The 24270-nt window shown below is 55.9% G+C and overlaps 1 protein-coding gene and 1 long non-coding RNA gene across 3 annotated transcripts in view; one reads left to right on the top strand and one right to left on the bottom strand.

Moving 5' to 3' along the window:
• IGSF21 (immunoglobin superfamily member 21) overlaps positions 1-13694 on the bottom strand; it is a 52147-nt gene extending 38453 nt beyond the window's left edge. The window contains exon 1 of the mRNA XM_048326370.1: positions 13359-13694. Coding sequence (XP_048182327.1) covers positions 13359-13422 — 64 coding nt within the window. The 5' untranslated portion in view covers positions 13423-13694. The remainder of the gene's footprint in view (positions 1-13358) is intronic.
• Positions 13695-14731: 1037 nt separating this feature from the next.
• Positions 14732-23917, top strand: LOC125337236. 2 transcript variants are annotated; one of them, XR_007207999.1, is made up of 3 exons: positions 14732-16175; positions 17871-18063; positions 22636-23917. It is a non-coding gene; the product is annotated as an uncharacterized LOC125337236 (long non-coding RNA). The 2 variants fall into 2 exon arrangements; XR_007208000.1 differs by having other exon boundaries at positions 14732-15862.
• Positions 23918-24270: the final 353 nt, after the last annotated feature.

Here is a 24270-nt window from a genome sequence, read left to right on the forward strand (position 1 = left end):
ATCAGAGGTGCTCCTGCTCCCAAAAATAACCCCAGGAAGGAATTTTCCCGCCTGAAACTTCCCAGTCCTCCCTAAAACTCTTTTTTCCAGCTTTATCGGGAGAGGCACGGGCTTGGGATGGGAAAAAGAGGGAAGATCATTCATTCCATTAAGGTTTGGAAGCTCCCACTGGGTTTCCCACCAATTCCAAGCAGGTTTTCCCAAGCCCAGGTGGCCCTGGAGAAGGGGTGACCCTGACCCGCCTGATGAATTCCCGGCTTTATTTCTCCACTTGCAGGAAATCCAATTATCCCAGATTTTGGATTGGTGACAAATGAGGAGCCATCGATCCCCCCTCCCTCCCAGCTGTCGGCTCCGGGCGATCTCTGCTCCCTCCATCGATTCCTGCACGGAGGAGCTGGGAAGGGATCATCGATATCGACATTTTGGGATTTCTCCTTCTGAACTCCTCCTCCAAAGGCACAACCTGAGGCAGAGGAAGAGGGAAAATAAACCTGGTCTGGGCAGGAATCCCAGGAGCTCCAAGATCCACTTTGATTTTGGAATTCCGGGTGTGATGTGCGGCTTTTTCCTGAAAAAATGACCTGGGGGGAACCTGGGGCAGCTGGATCAGCCCCAAAGGCTCCCTGCTCTGCTGGAAAACCCTCGGTGTTCCCGTGGAGAATGTTCCGGAGGCTTCTAGGGAGAGAGGGAGGGAAGGAAGGGAGGAAAGGGAAGGGAGAGAAGGGAGGAAAGGGAAGGGAGAGAAGGGAGGGAAGGGAGGGAAGGGAGGGAGGGAGGGAGGGAGGGAGGAAGGAAGGAAGGAAGGAATTCGGAAGGAAGGAAGGAAGGAAGGAAGGAATTTGGAAGGAAGGAAGGAAGGAAGGAATTCGGAAGGAAGGAAGGAAGGAAGGAATTTGGAAGGAAGGAATTCGGAAGGAAGGAAGGAAGGAAGGAAGGAAGGGAGGGAGGGAGGGAGGGAGGGATTGGGTTATTGGGACAGACTCCTTCACAGCCACAATTCCCACCGGAATTCCCAGGTCCGGGATTTGGCCCTGGCCTGGAGACGTCTCTCTTGGCCACTGGGACAAGGGGCGGCTGCATCCCAAACCCTCCCCCATCCCTCGGGACAGCCGATCCCATCCCTCAGGATCTCCCTGCTCCAGCCTCTTCCAACTCCGCCTTTCCCGTCCTCTCCAGCCCCCTTCTCTGGACAAAGCAGGATTGCCGATCGCCGCTCCCGCTCCTCCGGATTCACACTCCGTGCTCGATAATCCCTCGGCTCTCCCGGTAATTCCACGTCCCTAATGGGATTAATGGATATCTCCCTCTTCCAGCCCCGATTCCAGGCGCTGATTCCCCGACACTTCCCCGCTCCCACAGAGAGGATGCGTGGGGCTCTTCCCTGAATCCCGATCCATCTCCACGGCACTGTTCCCTGAATCCCGATCCATCTCCACAGGGCTCTTCCCTGAATCCCGATCCATCTCCGCAGGGCTGTTCCCTGAATCCCGATCCATCTCCACAGGGCTCTTCCCTGAATCCCGATCCATCTCCACGGGGCTCTTCCCTGAATCCCGATCCATCTCCACAGGGCTCTTCCCTGAATCCCGATCCATCTCCACGGGGCTCTTCCCTGAATCCCGATCCATCTCCACGGGACTGTTCCCTGAATCCCGATCCATCTCCACAGGGCTCTTCCCTGAATCCCGATCCATCTCCACAGGGCTCTTCCCTGAATCCCGATCCATCTCCACGGGACTGTTCCCTGAATCCCGATCCATCTCCACGGGGCTCTTCCCTGAATCCCGATCCATCTCCACGGGACTGTTCCCTGAATCCCAATCCATCTCCACAGGGCTCTTCCCTGAATCCCGATCCATCTCCACAGGGCTCTTCCCTGAATCCCGATCCATCTCCGCAGGGCTCTTCCCTGAATCCCGATCCATCTCCACGGGACTGTTCCCTGAATCCCGATCCATCTCCACGGGGCTCTTCCCTGAATCCCGATCCATCTCCGCAGGGCTCTTTCTTTAATCCCGATCCATCTCCACGGGGCTCTTCCCTGAATCCCGATCCATCTCCACAGGGCTCTTCCCTGAATCCCGATCCATCTCCGCAGGGCTGTTCCCTGAATCCCAATCCATCTCCACGGGACTGTTCCCTGAATCCCGATCCATCTCCACGGGACTGTTCCCTGAATCCCGATCCATCTCCACGGGACTGTTCCCTGAATCCCGATCCATCTCCACAGGGCTCTTCCCTGAATCCCGATCCATCTCCACAGGGCTGTTCCCTGAATCCCGATCCATCTCCACGGGGCTCTTCCCTGAATCCCGATCCATCTCCGCAGGGCTCTTTCTTTAATCTCGATCCATCTCCACAGGGCTGTTCCCTGAATCCCGATCCATCTCCATGGGGCTCTTCCCTGAATCCCGATCCATCTCCACAGGGCTGTTCCCTGAATCCCGATCCATCTCCACGGGGCTCTTCCCTGAATCCCGATCCATCTCCACAGGGCTGTTCCCTGAATCCCGATCCATCTCCGCACCACTGGGAAATTAGTGCTAATTAACACCTTTCCCTCTCCCAGCGCTTCCGGAGTGTTATCCGTGTTTGGCTTTTCCCGCTGATCCCCAAGGCTGACGGAGCAAAATCCCAGCCCTGATTCCTGCTTTACCTCTGCTTGTGGGATGTTGGCTTTTTTTTGGGATCTTTTCCCCCGGATCCGACATCCCGGAGGTTCTCCCACCCCTGGCTTGATCGCCCTGAGATGGAGCAAAGCTGGAAAATCGGGAGGAGATTTTTCCATGGCTCCATGCGGTGTCCGTGACTCCGCTTTCCCAAATCCATCCCTATTCCCACTTCCATCCCCATTCCTGCTGCACAGCTTCCATCCCCAATCCCACCAGGACACGGAGCATCCTCAGACAAACCAAATATTCCCATTTTTCATCCCAAATTTCCCTCCTTTTCCAGGAGATCCCAGCCTGACCTCCCAGCCAACCCAAGGAGCGGGATTGGGAATAACAGCAGCAGCCAGAGCTTGGAAAAGAGGGAAAAACACCCGGCAGAGCCTCGGATCCGCTGGATGTGCCGGGAGGCCGCGGCTCCGTGTTAATAAAACATAACCAAGCGTGGGATCAGCCAATATTCCTTTAATTCAGTGCTCCCGGGAGGGCGGGAAGAGAGGCCGGGAATGCGGGAGGTCTTCCTGCTCACCGGGGCGGAGAGGAGAGCCCGGGATGTCAAACAGCTGGGAAAGCCCTCCCTTCCCATTCCCATTTTCCAGGCTGGAAGTGCTCCCCATTCCCATTCCCATTCCCATTTTCCAGGCTGGAAGTGCCCCCCATTCCCATTCCCATTCCCATTCCCATTTTCCAGGCTGGAAGTGCCCCCCATTCCCATTCCCATTCCCATTCCCATTCCCATTTTCCAGGCTGGAAGTGCTCCCCATTCCCATTCCCATTCCCATTCCCATTTTCCAGGCTGGAAGTGCTCCCCATTCCCATTCCCATTCCCATTCCCATTTTCCAGGCTGGAAGTGCTCCCCATTCCCATTCCCATTCCCAATCCATTCCCAATCCCTGCCCATTTTCCATACAAGAAGTGCCCTCCCCATTCCCATTCCCATTCCCATTCCCATTCTCCAGCTGGGAAAGCCTTCCCTTCCCATTCCCATTTTCCAGGCTGGAAGTGCCTTCCTTTCCATTCCCAACTCATTTTCCAGGCTGGAAGTGCTCTCCCTTCTCATTCCCATTTTCCAGGTGGGAAGTGCCCCCCATTCCCATTTCCCAATTCCCATTCCCATTCCCAATCCCATTTTCCAGGCTGGAAGTGCTCTCCATTCCCATTCCCATTCCCGTTCCCATTCCCATTCCCATTTTCCAGGCTGGTAGTGCTCTCCATTCCCAATCCCAGCTCATTGCCCATACAAGAAGTGCTCTCCATTCCCATTCCCATTCCAATTCCCATTCCCATTATTTTCCATGCAGGAATTGCTCTCCATTCCCATTCCCATTCCAATTCCCATTCCCATTATTTTCCATGCAGGAATTGCTCTCCATTCCCATTCCCATTCCCATTTTCCATGCAGGAAGTGCTCTTTATTCCCATTCTTCAGGCTGGAAGTGCTCTCCCTTCCCATTCCCATTTTCCAGGTGGGAAGTGGCCCCCATTCCCATTCCCATTCCCATTCCCATTTTCCAGGCTGGAAGTGCTCTCCTTTCCCCAATCAAATCCTTTCAGCCCAAAAACTCTGGGATTTTTTCCTCCCTTTTTTTTTTATTCCTGCCGGGAAGCATGGAGCAGATCCAGAGTGCGATCCATGCAAACCAAGAGTGCCGGGAGCATCCCGAGCATCCCAGTGTCCAAATCCTCCCTCTCCTGCCATGGAATCTCCCAGATTTTCCTGCTCTAAATAAAAACAACCCCGCAAATTGCCAGGGATGGGAGGGTTTAATTTGGGAAGCGCTTCCCGGAGCTCCGCTCGCCTCCAATGCCCTGTGCTAATTACGGCGGAAATTTGGGAGGAATCCCAACGATCTCCACTCTTCACAAAGCACTTCCCTAGGGAAAAAAAGCCGGAATAATGCAGGGAGACGCAAACAGAACTTCAAAAGAGCCACCAGGAGCCGGCGTTTATGGAAAACATCTCATTATCCAATTCCAAAGGGAAGGACTCCGAGTGGAGCCGGAGCGCTGGAGGGTTTTCCATGCGGGTTGGGCTCTCTGGGACCCTCATTCCTGGTGGGAATTGCATCCTTTGGATCCTTTCTGGAACGGGATGTGCCCATTGCCTGGTGCTTTTCCAGCAGCAGATCCAGCCTCGTATCCCGCATGGAAAATCCCGCTTGCCAGCAGATCCGGTGCTATCCATCCCTCCCCCATGGAAAATCCCAGTCCTCAGCGGGTCCAGTGTTCTCCATCCCTCCCCCATGGAAAATCCCAGCCCTCAGCGGGTCCGGTGTTATCCGCCCATCTCCACGTGGAAAATCCCACTCCCCAGCAGATCCAGTGTTTCCATCCCCCATGGAAAATCCTCTCCCCGGCAGATCCAGCCTCGCATCCCTCATGGAAAATCCCACTCCTCAGTGGATCCAGTCTGTATCCATCCATCCATCCCTCCATCCATCCCTCCATCCATCCATCCATCCATCCATCCATCCATCCATCCATCCATCCCTCCATCCATCCCTGTGTCCATCCATCCCTCCATCCATCCCTGTGTCCATCCATCCATCCATCCATCCATCCATCCATCCATCCATCCATCCATCCATCCCTCCATCCATCCATCCATCCCTCCATCCATCCATCCCTGTGTCCATCCTTCCATCCATCCATCCATCCCTGTGTCCATCCATCCATCCCTCCATCCATCCCTGTGTCCATCCATCCCTCCATCCATCCATCCATCCATCCCTCCATCCATCCTTCCATCCATCCATCCATCCCTCCATCCATCCCTGTGTCCATCCATCCATCCATCCATCCTTCCATCCATCCATCCATCCATCCCTGTGTCCATCCTTCCATCCATCCATCCCTCCATCCCTCCCCCATGGAAAATCCCGCTCCCCAGCAGCTCCCTGGGAATATTTTGGGCCCCTCATCCTTTCCCAGCCCCCCAAACCCTCCCACCCTGCTCCGAGTCACGGGGTCCTCCCACGATCCAACACTCTGGGGTTTATTTTTAGGAGGAAAGCCAGGAAAGCAGCCAAATTCCGCCCCCGGTTCTCGGGATGCTCCCGGAGCTGTGCAGGGTGGGACGGCAGAGCCTGGGCACGTGGATCCCGCATTCCCACGTGGATCCCGCATTCCCACGTGGATCCCGCGTTCCCACGTGGATCCCGCGTTCCCACACTTAGTGCAGCTCCATCTGCAGGGAACGGGGGCAGCTGGGCCTAAAAAAAGGAGGAAGATTCTCCACGGAACAGCGGGAATATCCCAAATCCTGGTCCAGGAATCCAGGCTGGGAATCTTCCAAAGCCTTGGAAGCTTTGGAATTCTCTCTCCAGAAGCTGGGCTGGGAATTTCAACCCCATCAAAATCCCTTCCCAGGCCATTCCCAGCCATTCCATGGGGGTTTTCCCAAAGGAAAGACACAACCACGGAGAACTCGGGATGAGGAAGGGGAACATCTCCACAAGAGGCTCACAGGGAGCTCATCTACATCCCCCTCATCCCGAAATTGGGATGACCCCGAGGATTTTGGTGGAATTTGCTGAGCTGGAGCCTTTGTGACCCTCTCCTGCTGTTCCCAGCTTCTGGGAAGAGCCAGAGATTCCCAAATCCATCCTGGGACATCCCATGGTGACAATCACCGGCCAAAAATGTCCCTTCCATCACTTCCCTCTTTTCCAGACCCTAGATCTAGGAGCAAATCCCACCTTGGGACCAGCCCGGCACGAGCGGCCTCCAAAGCAATGTTCTATCCATAAATCCAGGCTTATCCATGGAATTCATCCCAAAAAAAAAGCATTTCCGTGGATGGGAGACCACCACGAAGCAGATGCAAGTGTCACCTCCCATCACCCTTCATCCCACCCATCCCTCCGATCCCAAATTCCCCCCACGGAGCATCTCCCTGGCTCCGGCCCTTCCCTGTGGCTGCAGATCCTTGGGAAAGGAACAAAGAGGTGGAAAAGCAGGAGACGCATCCCAAAGGAAGATTCCCAGCTCCCGCTTTCCCTGTCCTGGCCGCATGGGAAGCGGCTCCAGGATTTATCCCTGGGCACAGGGAGGTGGAGCAGGGCTTTAATCCCCTCTGCCCTCCCGTCCGGAGAAAATTGACCAAGGAATTACAGGAATGGGAAATTATTCCAGAGCTTTGAGCAGGAGACAAACGAATTCCCTCCTCCCCTGCTCCAGGCAGGATTTTCGGGATGGAAAAGCACTCCTGGCACCAGAGGAGCCAAAATGTGTGGCCGGGAGGCCGGGAAGGGCTCGGTGGAGCCACATTCCCACCTCTGCAGCCCTGTTCCCATTCCCTCTGCTGGGAATTGTGGCGTTTCCTGGCGTTTCCCCAACCTCTTCGGAGCTGAATCCAAGGTGGGAGTGGAAACGAGGCACCTTCCCTGATCCAACGGCTTTTGGAGAGCCCCAATCCCTAATTGGATAAAATCAACAATTCCAAAGAGGGAACAACAGCCGCGGGTTATTATCCCTGCCTTTGGAATCCACCCGCCCTTGGCATTCCCGGCAGATCCGGGTCCCAACGCGCTGAAAACAAGGCCGGTGACTGACGGGTTATTTTGGGAAAGAAGAAAAGAGGGGAAAAGCGGGAAGGAGAGAATGGAATGGGAGCGCCAGCCACGAGTTCGGAACGAGCCCGGCAGCGCGGCCGCAAGCAAACAAAAGGGCAAAGAGAGCAGCTGGATCGGGAACAATTCCAGCCCCATCCGTCAGCTGCATCCCTCCCGCCGGGATTCGCAGAGCCGGGAATTCGCACAGCCGGAGCTGCCTCCCAAAATTCAGGATCTGGGGGCTCCTCGCCTCGTTTTTCCTCTCTGTGGGGTCTGAGCACAGAGCCAGACACGGCGTGGCTGAAGTCAAGGATTTGTTGTGGAAAAGTGGGAAAAATCCCCCAAATCCCATCACTAGGGGATCCAAGGGGGTGATGCTGCTTCGTCCCCCTGCACCTGTTCCAGGCAGGAATTTGTGCCCATTCCCAGCCATCCAGGCTGTGATTCCAGCTCCATTCCCAGCTCCCTGCAAAGCTTTTCCCTCGGCAAGTGCTGCCGGAGCCTCGGGAAGATCCTTGGCTCCGTCTCAGCCGAATTCCCACACCTGGATTCACTAAAACCCCGCTCTTATCCCGAGAGCTTTTCCTTGGCAGATCCCAGAACACGAGGTGAGAGTCGGTCAAGCATTCCCAAATCCCAAGGATTTCCCAGCAGGAAAAAGCATTTTTTGGTGATGGCTATGGGGAAAAAACGGGAATGGGAAACCTCTCCATGGGAAAGGGCGCCTGGTGGGATCATCCGGATGTTCCAGGACCACCCATGGATTCGGGATGCAAGACCTGGAAGAGTCTGGAGGCACCTGAGAAGCCTCCAGGCTTCCAGACCTGGAAAAGTCCAGGAGCGGCCCACGGGAATCTCCTGAGGTTTAACAGGAGCAGGAGCTGCACCTGGAGCGCGGCAATCCCGGGGATGGATCCAGGCTGGGATGAGCACGTGGAGAAGGACCTGGCCGTGGAAACCTCCCAAGTCCAGGGCTGATCCCACAGCAGGAAAAGCGGGAATTCTGCCCTCTGGAGCTGCTGGAGTCCAGAGGAGGCTCCAAGGAAAAGCTGGGAGAGTTGGGAATGTTCAGCCCGGAGAAGAGAAGCTTTGGGTTGACCCAATTTTGGCCTTCCAGGAGCTGAAGGAGCCGACAGAAAAAACGGGAAAAGTCTGTTCAAAAGGGCCTGGAGTGACAGGACACAGGGAATGGCTCCCCAATTCCAGAGGGAAATTGGAATGAGTTTTTGGGAAGGAATTCCCGGATGGGAGGGTGGAGAGGCCCTGGCACAGAATTCCCAGAGAAGCTGTGGCTGGATCCTTGGGAATGTCCAAGGCCACGCTGGAGCCACCTGGGATGGTGGGAGCTGTCCCTGCCCGTGGCATGGGATGGGATTGAAGGTCCCTTCCCACCCAGAGCATCCCAGGATTCCGTGGGATGGAGCCGGGAATATTTAACAACTGCACAGGGCAGGGCCCGCTCAGCTCCGGGCTCCCAGCGCCTGGATCCCAATTCCTTCTCCCAGGCCAAAGGGCACCAACATTCCCAAGCCAAACCCTACAACATTCCCAGGCTTTGGTTTTGGGGGGATGCCACCAATCCCAAGGGAATTTGGGGAGTGAACACCCCCAAACCGAGCTTGGGGATCTTTGGGAACGCTCCGGGAGCAGCCACGATTTAACACAGGAGCTTTTCCATGGAGAAATAAAGCCGGGAATGTCTCCCTGTCCCGAAGATGTTGATTATCCTGGAATGGCACAAGGAGAGGGAAGATCCTTGCCGGAGTCGCAGCTTTTTCCCGAGCTCTGGATTGGAAGTGGCAGCTCCCAAAAGCAGCCAGTGGGAAGAGGGAAATTGGGCTAATTGGGGAAGGGCAATTAGCACAGCGAGGGGGATTTTCCGAAGGGGCTGCGTGGCCTGGATTTACCCGGAGAGGCTCCGTGGAAATGCGGGATTCGTGGACACAGCAGGAAGAACTTCCAAAAAAAGAGCTGAACACGGGATTTGATGGGAAAAGCGTTACTAGGAAAGGGTGGCGGGAATGTGGGATGGATTTTTGGGATTTACAGGTGAATTAAAGCAGGATTCCATCCCCTGCTCCTCCTTTTCCCACCAAATTCCCACCAAATTCCTCCTTCCATTAAAAAGAAACAGGAGCAGGTGGCTCCTACTACCCTGGGGAAAGCCCCACGCTGGGTTTTCCCTCCAAAAACGAGGAAAAATCGGCTTTTCCAGGTTGGAAAAGGATCCAGCCGGGGGCTTCCGTGTCAGCTGGGAAAACTCCTGCCAGGAAAACCTCGGGGGGAAGGGAGAGGGGCGAGAATTCCAGGTAAAATCCCAACCGCAAAGAGCTTTTTTCCCAAACTCGATTTTTCAGGGATATCCCCAAGGACAAATCCCTGAAAAGCTTCAAACACTTGGATTTTCCCTTTTTTTTCCCCCCCTTCCCTGGCTGGGGGTGGGCAGCAGAAGCCAACGCAAATCACCGGGATAAAACCTCTGGAAATCTCCGGGAACGCGACGCTTCCATCCCTCCCCGGAGGCTTCTCCACGGCCCTAAAACAACCCCCAGGAGCCCTTTCTGGGGCCGTATTTCAGGCGGGGAGTGAACGAGGCAGCCCTGACCCCGGAATCCATGGATTTGGGGAAGAGGGGCGCTTTTCCAGCCTCTTTTCCTGGCGCTCCGGCTCCTTTTCCATGGTCCAGCCGCTGCCTCCTCCGCGTGGCCTCGTTTTTCCCTCCTGACGGCTCCTTAACCCACTTAGCCCCGGCCCCGGCGGCTTTTTTCCTTTTTTTTTTTTTTTTTTTTGGACAAAAGGAGAGGTTGAACCGAGGACAAAGGAGAAAAAAAAGCTGGAATCCGAGGGGTGATGCTCCCGGAGGGCTGGGAAACACCTCGGGAATGATCCCAATCCCGCCCAGCTCCGTTCGGGGGTCACAAAAGGGCTTTTCCTGACCGGGTGAGGGATGGAAAAAAGGGCTGGAAAGCCCAACGAAGCTTCCCACGGATGATTTGTAGGGCGGGAAGTGCTTCCAGAGGATTTCTGGGGATCGCTCCGGCAGCGGGATCCTCCGGGATGCGGCAGGGATGAGGGGGTCAACGAGGGGACAATAAAACCAGGCGAAATTCCCTACAAAACAAAAGGGATTTGGGGGTCATACGGCAAACGGGGGGATGAACAGCGGGAATCGGCGCGTTGGGGACGTGCCCACCTGGATCTTCCCGGTGTTTGGATCCCTTGGATCCCTCAGCAGGCGGGCTGGGGAGGGCACGGAGGGCTGGGGAGGGGACAGAGGGACGGGGAGGGCACAGCGGCGGCTCCGGCCAAGGATGCCGTCAGCCAGGGAAAAGCCATCTGCCCTCGGAAAATCGGGAATGGCAAGCGCTCTGCCTCCCCGAAATTCGGGAGCGACGCTCTGCCTCCCCGAAATTCGGGAGCAGCTCAGCCCCTGCTGCGCCGAGCAAAGGGAGGTGCCCCAAACCCAGGATTTGGCCGGGATTTGGGGCTGTGTGGTGCAAAAACAGAGCTCGGGCTGGGGTTTTTGGGACAGCCGAGGGGTGGAATCGCAGAATTCCAGGCCGGGTTGGGTTGGAATCCCAAAAAGAGCACGGGCAGGGGCGGCCTCCATAGGGAAGGAGATGCTGAACACGGCGGACCCTCGGGATCCAGCAAAGCCGCGAAGTTCCTGTGGGGTTTGAGAGCCCAAATCCAGCTCCTGGATGTCCAAATCCAAGCAATTCCCGACGCCGCATCCATCACTTCATCACCCGCAACCCCTCCGGGCTCCCCGAGCTCCTCCAGCCCCTCCACGAACCAACTTTGATCCCATTTCTCCCCCGCCCCCAAAAAAAACCCCCACCCCACAAACAGAGATTTCTCCGCTCCGGAATCAACAGCACGAGAGCAACCGCCCGATCCGCGGCGAGAAAAAAGCAGGAGAGAGGCAGGAAAAATGATCCCTGCGCCAGTGACAGACAGCTGGAGCTACGGAAAAGCCGGGGGGATGCGTTGTTCCTTGGAAATTGTCTGTCCGTGACCTTAAAACGGCGGCGGAGGAGAGCGGGGAGGGGAGGGAGCCGGGGCTGCGTTTGGCACAAGTTCCCCCCCTCCCCTCCCCTCCTTTTCCCGAGCGGGTTTTATTCCCGATGCTGGGATCGTGGGGGATGCTCGGGATGAAAGGGGGGGGGGGGGGGGAGGGGTGGGCTCGGAGCAGCAGCCGCAGCCCGGCAGGACCCAAATCCCAGCGGGAAAGGCAAAGAGGGATGCGGGGAATTCTTGCCAGAGCCCAAATCCAGGCCGGGCTCCTGCTCGGAGATCCCGGAGGGACGGAGCGGGAGCAGCCGGGGAAGAATCGGCTCCTTTGTGTGGCGCCGGCCCCGCAGAGCCGAGGCTCCCCCGCCCCGCGCCCTGCAGCGGCTGCCGGCGCTTCCCGGAGAGGAAAAAGTCCATTAAAAACCCAAAAAAAATGGGAGATGCCGAGCAGGCTCCGCTCGCGCCTCCAGCTCCCGGAGGCTGGAAAAGCTCCCGGTTTCCCGGGAGCAGCCGGGGCTCGGGAAGGAGCGGCCACCTGAGACCCCCGAGCGGGGATTTGGGGGGAAAAAAGGAGGGAATTGGCCTCAAATGGACATGGAATACAATTCCACGGCTGCTCCTGAGGCTGTGGGATGAGAGGAGGGGAAAGTTTCCCTCCCCGGGTGTTTTCCCCTCCCCGGAGCCGCGGGTTTGGGGCTGCGGTGGGGAGCGGAGTCCCGGGGTGTTTTTTTGGGATCTCGGGCAGCTGCAATCCCCCAGCACAGCGAGGATTTGGGGGATGCTGCTCCCTGCTCGGGGTTTGGGGGTCCCAAAGGAGCAGGAGGGGCTGCGACCCCCCCAAAACTGAGCTCGTGGGGGTCCCCAGAACACAGATTCCACCCCCCCACCCCCGTCTGGAGCAGGGCTGGGATTCGCAGCCGGAGCCCGGGAGAAGCGGGAAAAGGGGACACGGGGGTGGCCCCATGGATGAGACCCCCCGGCCTCTCCCGGGGTCCCCCAGCGCCCCATTGCTGGGTGCAAAGCAGGCGCCCCATTAACGACACCCCATTAACGGCGCCCCATTAACGACACCCCATTAACGACACCCCATTAACGGCGCCCCATTAACAGATCCCACACCAGTGCCCGATTAGGAGGTGCCCCAATAACAGATCCCACACCCGTGCCGGGTTATGGGGTGCCCCAATAACAGATCCCACACCCGTGCCGGGTTATGGGGTGCCCCAATAACAGATCCCACACCAGTGCCCGGTTATGGGGTGCCCCAAAAACGGATCCCACACCAGTGCCCGGTTATGGGGTGCCCCAATAACAGATCCCACACCAGTGCCCGGTTATGGGGTGCCCCAAAAACGGATCCCACACCAGTGCCCGGTTAGGGGGTGCCCCAGTAACAGATCCCACACCCGTGCCGGGTTATGGGGTGCCCCAAAAACAGATCCCACACCCGTGCCCGGTTAGGGGGTGCCCCAAAAACGGATCCCACACCCGTGCCGGGTTATGGGGTGCCCCAATAACAGATCCCACACCAGTGCCCGGTTATGGGGTGCCCCAAAAACGGATCCCACACCAGTGCCCGGTTATGGGGTGCCCCAATAACAGATCCCACACCAGTGCCCGGTTATGGGGTGCCCCAAAAACGGATCCCACACCAGTGCCCGGTTAGGGGGTGCCCCAATAACAGATCCCACACCCGTGCCGGGTTATGGGGTGCCCCAAAAACAGATCCCACACCCGTGCCCGGTTAGGGGGTGCCCCAAAAACGGATCCCACACCAGTGCCGGGTTATGGGGTGCCCCAATAACAGATCCCACACCCGTGCCCGGTTAGGGGGTGCCCCAATAACAGATCCCACACCCGTGCCGGGTTATGGGGTGCCCCAATAACAGATCCCACACCCGTGCCCGGTTAGGGGGTGCCCCAATACCGCCCCCAGACCGCGTGTCCCAGTAACCAACCCCAATTCCCCGCTCCAAACCCATTCTCCTCTCCATGGGCGCCCCCCCCTCGCCCCTCACCCCAAACCCCAGGGCGGGGGCGCCGAACTCCGGTGCGGGGGTCACCCCATCCCTCCCGCGGGCCCGGGGGGTCCCTGTCCCCTCGGGGGGTGACACTCACCCAGAGCCAGGTGCCGCAGGTGCCCGAGCAGGAGGCAGAGGGGCAGGGGGCTCATGGTGCGCATGGTGCCCGCGGAGGGGGCTCAGCGGGGCCCCCGCGCCGGGGGGCGGGCGGGCATCGCCGGGCACGGGGAGGGGGCTCGACTCGGTCCGGGAGGGGGCTCGGCTCGGTCCGGGAGTGGACGGCGCTCGGCTCGGTTCGGTCCGGTCCGGGGAGGGGGCTCGGCCCTGTCCGGCGCTGCCCCCCGGTGCCGCAGCTCCGCCGCCGCCGCCGCTGCCGCCCTTAAGCCGATTTGGAGCAGCCGGAGCCGAGCGGGGCTGAGCGGCCGCCCCCGGCCCCCCCCGGGCTGAGCCCGCCCCCGGCCCGGCCCCCGGGAGGGGCTGAGGGGGGCGGGATGGAGCGGGGGGCGGGGAGGAGAGAGGGGGGAGGGATTGGGGGGGGAAGGAGCGGGGGGGGAATCACGGAGGGATGCGGGGGGATGGATCCGGGGGGGGCGTGGATTGAGGGGGGATCCAGGGGGGATGGATTGAGGGGGGATCCAGGGGGGATGGATTGAGGGGGGAATGTGGGGGGAGGGATTGAGGGGGATGCAGGGATGGATTTTGGGGGAGTCGGGGGGGGGAAGGGATGGATTTTGGGGGAGGAGGGGGATCCAGGGATGGATTTTGGGCGGGATGCAGGGATGGATTTTGGGGGGGATCCAGGGATGGATTTTGGGGAGGATGCAGGGATGGATTTTGGGGAGTGGGGGGGGGCACTGGGAGCTGAGGGGGTGGAAGGAGCAGGGGAAGGGCAGAGGGGTGACAGGAATGGGGACACGGGGGTGAGGAGGGAACATGGATGCAGGAGGGGTTGGGATGTGGGATTGGGATGTGGGGTCCAGGATTGGGATGTGAGGTTGGGATGTGGGATGCAGGGTTGGGATGCGGGATGCAGGAGGGGATGTGGGATGCAGGGTTGGGATATGGGATGCAGGGTTGGGATGTGGGATGCAGGGTTGGGATGTGGGGTGCATGGTTGGGATGTGGGATTCAGGATTGGGATATGGGATGCAGGATTGGGATGCAGGGTTGGGATGTGGGATTGGGATGTGGGATGCAGGAGGGGTTGGGATGCAGGGTTGGGATGTGGGATGCAGGGTTGGGATATGGGATTGGGATGTGGGATGCAGGAGGGGTTGGGATGCAGGGTTGGGATGCAGGGCTGGGATATGGGATGTGGGATTGGGATGTGGGATGCAGGAGGGGTTGGGATGCAGGGTTGGGATGTGGGATTGGGATGTGGGATGCAGGAGGGGTTGGGATGCAGGGTTGGGATGCAGGGCTGGGATATGGGATGTGGGATTGGGATGTGGGATGCAGGAGGGGTTGGGATGTAGGGTTGGGATGCAGGGCTGGGATATGGGATGCAGGATCCAGGATCCAGGAGCAGGGACCCATAGGGATGTGGGATACAGGGCAGGTTGGGATACAGGATTTTCCCACAGGATTGGAGGCAGGGGGAGAAGGAAAGGAAAACCCAGGAATTCCAGAAATTCATGGATTTAACTGGATGGGGTTTGCATGGATCCAGCAGAGCCTGGTTCCTGTCAGGGAGGTTTTTTGGGAATCAAATCCCACCAGTTTGGATCAGACTGGTGTTACCAGGCTGGAATTCCGGCTGTTCCCCATCCCCCCGAAAGCCAATTCCATGGAAAACCCCCCAAAATCCCACCCCAGGATCCTCTTTTGTTTGGGGAAAAAACACCGGGACAAAGTTTTGGAGTCACCCATCCCTCAATGCCCGGAAATCCAAAGGGACAAAACCAACCCGAACCCCGGTGTCCCACTCCAGCTCCTCCATTTCCCCCCTCACGAGGAGTTTTCCATGAAAAACTGAAACACCAGGAGTCAAAAATTCCCAAATCCATCGTTGCAGGATGACCCAATCCAGGACTTTTTCCCAGCCCAAAGTCTGGCTCTTCCCATCCATTTTTCCATGGAAAAACCGTAACCTCCACATTCCCAAAATTCAGCTTTCTCAGCATTCCCGCTTTCCTTAGCCGAGGGCTTTTTCCATGGTTGAAAGCTCCCATTGGATGGGAGTGACCCATGGATGAGGCAAGGGAGGATTTTAGGGAAGTTGGGAATTCTTTCCCAAAGATTTTGCGGCTGCAATGCCTCCTTGGAAAACAAAACGAAACCGGGATTTCAAAAATTCCCACATTTCCACTCCTTCCCAACGGGAATTTCAGCCCTGGCTGCACAACCTCCGCCCGGAGCCACGATCCCGTGGGAGAAGGATAAACGGGAATAACCCGGAACGCTGCGAGCCAGATTTGTGATCCGAAGGCGAAGCTTCCTTGGCAGCCTCCAGATTCCGCGGGCAAATCCCGGGAGCAGCTCCCGGCCCATCAGGCGGCTCCCAGGACATCGAGGAGACAGGGAGCGACGGAAACGGGGGGATCCGTGTCCGGCTCGCTCCGATTTCTCCCGGCTTTTAATTCCCTGTGAATCCAACAGCTGGTGAGAGCTCCCTTGGAATGCCCCAGGGAATTCCCGGCCTCGGGAAGGGCGGGAATGATGCTCCTGCCTCATCCGGGCGCATCCACCGGGGCGATTATTCCCAATGTTTTCATAAAGAAGGATTTTCCCGCTGCCCCTTGCAAAGCCGGATCCCTTCCCTCCCTAAAAAAACCAATCCCTGTTTTCGGACGGAGCTGGCGCCCTCCCGTCCTTCCCAGATTCCTGAGGGATCGATCCAGCCTGGAAAACCAGGTGCAAACCTGATTCCTGCAGTCCTTTGGGAGCAGCCGGAATCCAGGGCAGCGCATTCCGGGTGAGTCTCCTCCACCCGCCCTCGGCCATGGGAATTTGGGCCAAAAAAAGGCTCCCGAAGGGAGAATTTCCCAGTTTGGTTCTTTTTTCCCGACCTTTCCAGAACAAATCCAGGTGCTAAATCCCAAATTAGAAAAGAAAACCCTGATTTCAGGGAAGAAGTCCCGAATTTTGGGAGAAAGACCCAAATTCAGGGAGAAAGCCCCAGATTTAGGGAGGAAATCCTGAACTGTGGGGAGAAAGTCCCAAATTTTGGGAGGAAATCCCAACTTCGGGGAGAAAGCCCCAAACCGGAGGAGAAAGTCCCAAACTGGGTAAGAAAATCCCAAATTTAAGGAGAAATACCCAAATTTGGGGGGTTAAATCCCAAATTTAGGGAGGAAATCCCGAATTTTCGGGAGAAAGTCCCAAATTTAAGGAGAAAGTGCCAAATTTGGAATAATTGGGAATTTATTCTGGAGCGTCGCCCTGGGAAATGAATCCCGGGGTGGGGGAAGTTTGGATGGAGCATCTCCTCGGATAAATTCCAGGGATTTTTGAGCAGGGAAATCCCTCCTGGAATGGGGTCTGGGAACCAAAGAAATGGGAGGATTGGGATGGAAAATCCACCGGTGACCAAAAACCGGGAAAGGCAGCAGGAAAATCCAAGAGTGGGAGCGAGGAAAGGCCAGGAATATCCCCGTACTCCCGGAGCTGAGCTCCAGCTTCCAGAAAAATCCCAGGAGCTGGGAAAAACTGGGGAATTGGGAGGGGAAAGAAGGGAAAACTCGAGGCTCGAAATGAATTTGGAATTTTAATGGGAATTTCCTTGGAATTGAGGGGGTGAAGGATGGAGTCGGAGCCAGGTCGGAGCTGCCCGTGAATTCCCACGGGATTTTTTGGGATCGAGGCGGTTCTCTGGTGGCTTTGGCATGGAGAAGCCTGGAAAAAAAGTGGGAAAAGGGGGAAAGAATTCCCTATTCCAAAGAAGGTGAGGGATGAGGAGGAGTCAGAGCTGAGCCTCAAAATTCCTGCCCGGATGAGAGAAGTGGATTTGGGATTTCCGCGGGATTTGGGATTTCAACACCGATTTGGGGAGTCAGGAATAATCCCGATTTATCCTGCAGGGATCCAGGAGGTCGGATGGGAACAGGGGGTTGGTTTTTTGGGAAGAAGGGTTGGAAGCGCTGCTTTGGGAATGTTTAGGGATAAAATGGGATCGGTGCCTGGGTGTGGAATTTTTGGGATGGACGGGAAGGATGGGGAATCCCAAGCCTGGTTCTGCAGCGCTGGCACTAAAAATTCCCAAAAATTCCCCAAAATTCCCAAAAATTCCCAGAAAATCAAAAAAATTCCCCAAAATTCCCCAAAATTCCATAATCTCCTCATTTCATGCTCAGGGCCACTTCCACAGGGGAAATTTCCGGTGCAAATCCCGAAAAAACCTGACTGAGGCTCGGGACAATGGGAAAAACCCCTTGGAGCATTTGCCGGCCCCAAATCCACCCCATGGAATCCTCTCCCATCCAGACGGACACAGGGAAAACCCCTTGGAAAAGCGGGGACGGCTCCGCACTGCTCCAGAGCTGCTCCCCCCAAAAAAGTGGGATTTTAGGATATTTTGGGCATTTCGTGGGAGCATCCCTGGCTTTGCACCGGTTCCTCCTTCCTGCCGCTTGTTTTTCCTGGTTTTTCATGGAATCTTCTCCCTCTGCAGGTGACGCCAGGTCCCCGAGCCCGGCCCCTGCTGCCCTCTCATCCCGGAGATCTCCGGGATTTTTTTCCGGATGTCCATCCCAATCCTTCACTTCCCAAGGCCTGTCAGGTCCTCTTTGTGTCCAGCGCCTCGCTCCGCCCACGCTGGAGCTTCCAGGAGCCTGATCCCGGATTTTTCCTGGATATTTCCATAGGTAACAGGACAACGCATCCATTTTTCCATGGGAAAATCACTCCTAAAAGGGTTTTCCTTGGGAATTCAGGGGGTTCCTGCCCTGAGCGCTGGAACATTCCCAAACTGGGAATGCCGCTGGCAGTGGGAGCTTTTCCAGCTCCACCTCCGTCCCTTCCCGACCTCTGCTCCTGCCCTAAACCTTGGGAAGAGCCAAGACTGGGAAGGATAAATGGGATTGGACAGGTGCCTGGAGCCGCCGGGAATGCGGCAGGAGCGGATCCGGTGGGATTCCTGCGCCTGGCACCGGGATGAGCGGCTTTTCCGCACGTTTCCCGCCCCAAAGGCTCGGGAGCAAACACAGCCAGGGCTGCTCAAACAGCGACGCCGCCGGACGGATCCCGGGATACTGACACTCCTGGAAAAACAATCCCAACTTCCCAGCTGGCACCTCCCGGCACGGCTCATCCCCGATTCCCAAATTCTGCTCCGTCCCACATTCCCGGCTTGGGAATTTCCCATTGAGGAATTCCTCCCAAATCCACAGCCCGGAGGGGTCAATCCGCTTTCTTTGGGAATTCCAGAGCCTGGAGGGGCTGATCCACTTCCTTTGGGAATTCCAGAACTCGGAGGGATCACTCCGCTTCCTTTGGGAATTCCAGAGCCCGGAGGAATTGATCCACTTCTTTTGGGAATTCCAGAACTCGGAGGGATCACTCCGCTTCCTTTGGGAATTCCAGAGCCTGGAGGGATTGTTCTGCTTCCTTTGGGAATTCCAGAACTCGGAGGGATCAATCCACTTCCTTTGGGAATTCCAGAGCCTGGAGAGGCCAATCCGCTTCCTTTGGGAATTCCACAGCCCGGAGGGATTGTTCTGCTTCCTTTGGGAATTCCAGAACTCGGAGGGATTGTTCCGCTTCCTTTGGGAATTCCAGAGCCTGGAGAGGCCAATCCGCTTCCTTTGGGAATTCCAGAGCCTGGAGGATTGTTCTGCTTCCTTTGGGAATTCCAGAGCCTGGAGGGATTGATCCACTTCCTTTGGGAATTCCAGAACTCGGAGGGATTGTTCCGCTTCCTTTGGGAATTCCAGAGCCCAGAGGGATCAATCCACTTCCTATGGGAATTCCAGAGCCTGGAGGGATTGATCCACTTCCTTTGGGAATTCCAGAGCCTGGAGAGACCAATCCGCTTCCTTTGGGAATTCCAGAACCCAGAGGGATCAATCCGCTTCCTTTGGGAATTCCAGAACCCGGAGGGATCACTCCACTTCCTTTGGGAATTCCAGAGCCTGGAGAGGCCAATCCGCTTCCTTTGGGAATTCCAGAGCCCGAAGGGATTGATCCACTTCCTTTGGGAATTCCAGAACTCGGAGGGATCACTCCACTTCCTTTGGGAATTCCAGAGCCTGGAGAGGCCAATCCGCTTCCTTTGGGAATTCCACAGCCCGGAGGGATTGTTCCACTTCCTTTGGGAATTCCAGAGCCTGGAGGGATTGTTCCGCTTCCTTTGGGAATTCCAGAGCCTGGAGGGATTGTTCCGCTTCCTTTGGGAATTCCAGAACCCGGAGGGATTGTTCCGCTTCCTTTGGGAATTCCAGAACCCGGAGGGATCACTCCACTTCCTTTGGGAATTCCACAGCCCAGAGGGATCCGTGGGTTTGAGGCTCATTCCCAAAGTTGTCAATGGGATTTTCCTGTTTGGTGGGATTTTCCCATCCTGGAGTATCGTTATTCCTTGGAATAAAAAAGGTGGATTATGGAAGCGCTGCCAGCAGCCCGAGCTACTGCAGCAGGAGAGCTAAAAATCCTTGGATTTGACCCAAATTGGAGACATTTCGGTCAATTCCCGGCCATCCGTGGAAGGAAAAGGAGCTCAGGATGGGGCTGGGAGCAACGCCTCAGCAGGTGAATATTCCCAGAGAGAATTCCCAGGAAGGAAAAGCTCCAAGGCCTCAAAATGGGGATTTGGGACTCCTGAGCAGGCCGGAGCCAAATTCCAGGTTTTGAGCAGGAGGAGGGAAAAGGGGATAAATCCCACTGCCCCTCAGCTCCGAGGATCCTTCCCGGGATTTGCCAGGGAAAATGGGGATAAAGGATTTTGGAGGAGACGTCGGTTCAGCGCCGCTCCTCGGGAATTTGGGAATCGCTGTCAAATCCTGCCCTGATCCTCCCATCCCAGGGCCTTCCCGTGATCCCAGCTTCCCATCTTTCCATCTTTCCACCTTCCCATCACTGCGGGAGCAGCCGGAGCAGGAGCTGGGATGTGAAACATCCGTGCGGCAACGTCGGAATTCCCGCGGGATGAATCCCGCTCCCATCTCCAGGAGAATCCGGGCACCTCCTGCTTCATTAAGTCCGTAGAAAGCAGCGTTTGGATCCCAGCACGGAATCCTTGGAGCTGGAAAATCCCACGTGGAGTTTCCCATTCCGTCTGCTCCGGCTCCCGGCAGCTCCAGGGTGAGGAAAAGTGGGAATAAGGCAGGAAAAACAAGATCCTGATTCCCGCGTGTTTTCCCATCCGTATTTTCCCCCTCTTCCCATCCCTGCTCCACCTCCAGGCGCTGGGAGCGGGATGAGCTGGGGATTGCGGATCCCGGGAAAGGAATTTAATAAATATGGAAATGGCTGCTCCTCGGGCAGGAGAGGGACAGGAAGAGGCTGGAATGAGGGATTGAATCCATCCGAACACCTGGAGAAGAGCTGGAGGAAGCGGGGCTGGAAAAAACAGGCGGGAAAAGGGATCCGAGGGCGACAGGGAAGATTTTCTTGGAAAACGGATCCAAACCACTGCACACGGGAAGGGAAAACACCTAAATTGGGAAAACAGATCCCAAATCCAGAAAATAAATCCCAGATCCAGAAAATAGATCCCAAATCCAGAAAATGGATCCCAGATCCACAAAATAGATCCCAAAATACATCCCGGACTCAGACAATATATCCCGAATCCATAAAGTAGATCCCAAATCCAGAAAATAGATCCTAAATCCACAAAAATCTATCAGAAATCCAGAAAATAAATTCCAGGTCCAGAAAATATCTCCCAAATCCAGAAAGTGGATCCAAATCCAGAAAGTGGATCCTAGATCAGCAGAATAGATCCCAAATCCAGAAAAGATATCCCGGATTCAGAAAATAGATCCCAAATCCACAAAATAGATCCCGAATCCAAAAAATAGATCCGAAATCCATAAAATATATCCCAAATTCAGAAAATGGAACCCAGATCTGCAAAATAGATCCCAGATCCAGAAAAGACATCCCAAATCCACAAAATATCTCCTAAATCCACAAAACAGATCCCAAGTCCACAAAATAGATCGCGAATCAAAAAAATCGATCCGAGATCCATAAAACACATCCCAGCTCCAGAAAATGGAACCCAGATCCACAAAATAGATCCGAGATCCAGAAAAGACATCCCAAATCCACAAAATATCTCCTAAATCCAGAAAATAGATCCCAAATCCACAAAATGCGGTCACATTCCAATCTTTTCTCCAGTGAAGTTTCCCGCAGGGATTTTTCCAGCCTCCCGATTCCTCATCTTTCCCCCATCCCACATTTCTCAGGTCCGGAATTCCCCTCCTCCAGGCTCTGCTGCTGGAGAAATAAATCCAGCCTTGGCCGGGGCCCTTCGGAGAGGAATTTTTCCAGGACAGGCAGCTTTGGGAATGTTTCCCCCAAAGGAATAAATCCTGGTTTTCCCCCCGGAGAATTCCTTGGTGTTTTAGCAGGAGTGCAACGGAGCTTTTCCCAATTTTCCAGCCCCAAAAGCTCCCCAATCCAAGGAAAATCGGCATCCCTATAAAAGGTCGGAATAGGATCCGTGGGGATGGGAACACAGCCCTGGAATGAGAGCGATGTGGGAGAAGCCCCATTTTGCAGCCCACAGGGTTCAGAGCCTAAAAATCCTTGGAAAAGAGCCAGAATTCCCAAGGAATGTCGGGGATGGGACAGGAGGGGTTGGGGCAGCACAGCTCAAGCCGTGGCCTTGGCAGCCAAAATTTGGGAATGGGAAAGGATGGAATTGACCTTAAAGGATGTGGAAGAGCAGCCGGATCCAGAGGAAAATCGGGAACTTTTTTTTTCCCAGAGTAAAAAGTGGGAAAAAAGTGATTTTCCATAAAATTTGTTCCAAAATCCATGAATTTAGTCAATAATGACTTTGGAGCTTCTGATCCTCTCCTGGCCTTGGAAAAACAGGAGCTGGAGCTCCAGGTTTTTCCTGCTTTTGAGCAAATCCAACAGGAATAAATCAAAGCCAGGAGTGGGAAGGAGAAGGAAAAAGGGAAAGATCCCGACCCGGCTCCCCCTGGGATGAATCCAAGAGAGTTGGGACCCCCTGGCTTTGATGGAACCGACATCCAAGAGAAAATCCTGCTTTTCCAGAGGTTTTGGAACCTTTCAGAGGAGGCTTTGCCCTCCTGGAGCTCGGAGTCTCTCGGAATTCCGGGCACATCCGCGGCCTTTCCTGGCACACCACGGTTCCCTCCGGCCTCGGGCTGGGTCGGGAGATATTCCAAGGAGGAAAAGGACCTGGAGGAATTGGCAGGAAAGGGATTTTTAGCCAGGATTTTCCTTTTGCTTCCCAGATTTCGGAGCTCTTGGGAGATCCGGGAAGACATCCCCTCTCCCAGGGGACATCGGAACAGGACGAGGAGTCACCAGCAGGAATATCCATCCCGGGATGTTCCCGCTCCTTCAAAGCAAAACCTTCTCCCAGGAGCTTTTCCAGCTCCAAAAACCGGAGAGGGAAACATTCCAGCTGGGAGAGGCGGGGATGAAGGACGGAGCGAAAAGCGGGAGACGAGCAGCGGAATTCGAATGAAAATTCCTGGATATCAAAGGGAAGTAAAACCCCAGCAAATCCCAAATCCTCCGGCGTTTGCTTGGAATGCTGCCAGGAGAAGGAGCTTGGGAAAAGGCCACGGAAGGAGCTGCCCCCTCCGCATTCCGGCGCCGTTCCCGAGGCCTCGGAGCTCATCGTTCCCGATCCGGCTCCGTGGCTGCGCTGGCAGCGGGAGACGAGGAACTGGAATTAAATCAGGATGTGGAAGAGTTCCTGCTCCGTGTCCACGAAGGAGGAATCGGTGGGAATTGCCAGGCTGGGAATGTCAGGGATGGGGGAAGGCGGCTGTTTTTAGGGCAGGGCGGTAATTCCAGGGAAATCCAACATTTTCCAGCTCAAAATCCAGCTGGGAGCACCTTCTCCTCGTTAGGAATCCAACCGGCATCTTTTTCCCACAGAAATCCCGGGAATTTCAGGAATGGCCCAAACTCCACCTGCAAATCCCAACCAGAGACTTGGGAAAGGGTGGAAAATCCACGGAATACCTGGGAATGACCTTGGAGACGTTGGCAGACAAAAAATCACCCGGAAAACAGGGTTGGGTCGGAATTCCCAGCCCTCTGGAGTAGCTCAAATCCATCCAGGAGCAAGGGATGCGGTGAGCTGGATGAGAAGCTTTTCCTGCAGCCAACATTCCAAAGAATTCCTGGAATGAGCCACCCCCACCCCGCCCCGGCAAATCCCATGGGTGACTCCAGGAAGTCGGTCCAGATCCGGCCACTCCACGTCCCGAGGGATCACCTTTCCCAAGGCACAGAGATGGGAAGGAGCTGAGGAGATCCCGGATCTCCCAGGATTCGATCCCGGGAAAGAGCCGGGAGCTCCGAAAGGCTGGAAAAGAGGAGAGGAAGAGGCAGAAGGAGCCGTTTTTAGGTGGAAAATCGGCTGGAATGTCCGGCCTTGGAGCTTCACCGCAGGATAGGACTCGCCTCGGATCCGTTCCAGGAGGAATTTCTCCATCCTGGGAATGTTCGGCTGGCGGGAAGCTCCGGAATCGTTATCTCCCCCACGATTTAATTAAAGTCTGGCATTAATGACACAATGGCCGCTAATTAATTTAATTCATTTAATTCATTTAATTCATTTAATTCTTTTAATTCATTCTCACTCCGCAGGAGATCTGGGAGGGTTCGGGGATTTTGGGGGTTTTAGTTGGGAAGCGAAATGGAAATTCCAGCCTGGGAAGCGCGGGGGGGGGTAGGGAAAAAATGGGATTTGGGAATGCGTGGGGAGCATCCAGCTGTGCCCAGGCAGGACGGGAAACTGGGAATACCAGCCGGGAACTGGGAATGTTTACTGGGAACTGGGAATGTTGGCTGGGAAATGGGAATGTTGGCTGGGAACCGGGAATATTTACTGGGAATTGGGAATCTAGGCT

Source organism: Corvus hawaiiensis, chromosome 22, assembly GCF_020740725.1.
Source record: "Corvus hawaiiensis isolate bCorHaw1 chromosome 22, bCorHaw1.pri.cur, whole genome shotgun sequence".
In the NCBI taxonomy this organism is placed as follows: Eukaryota; Metazoa; Chordata; class Aves; order Passeriformes; family Corvidae; genus Corvus; species Corvus hawaiiensis.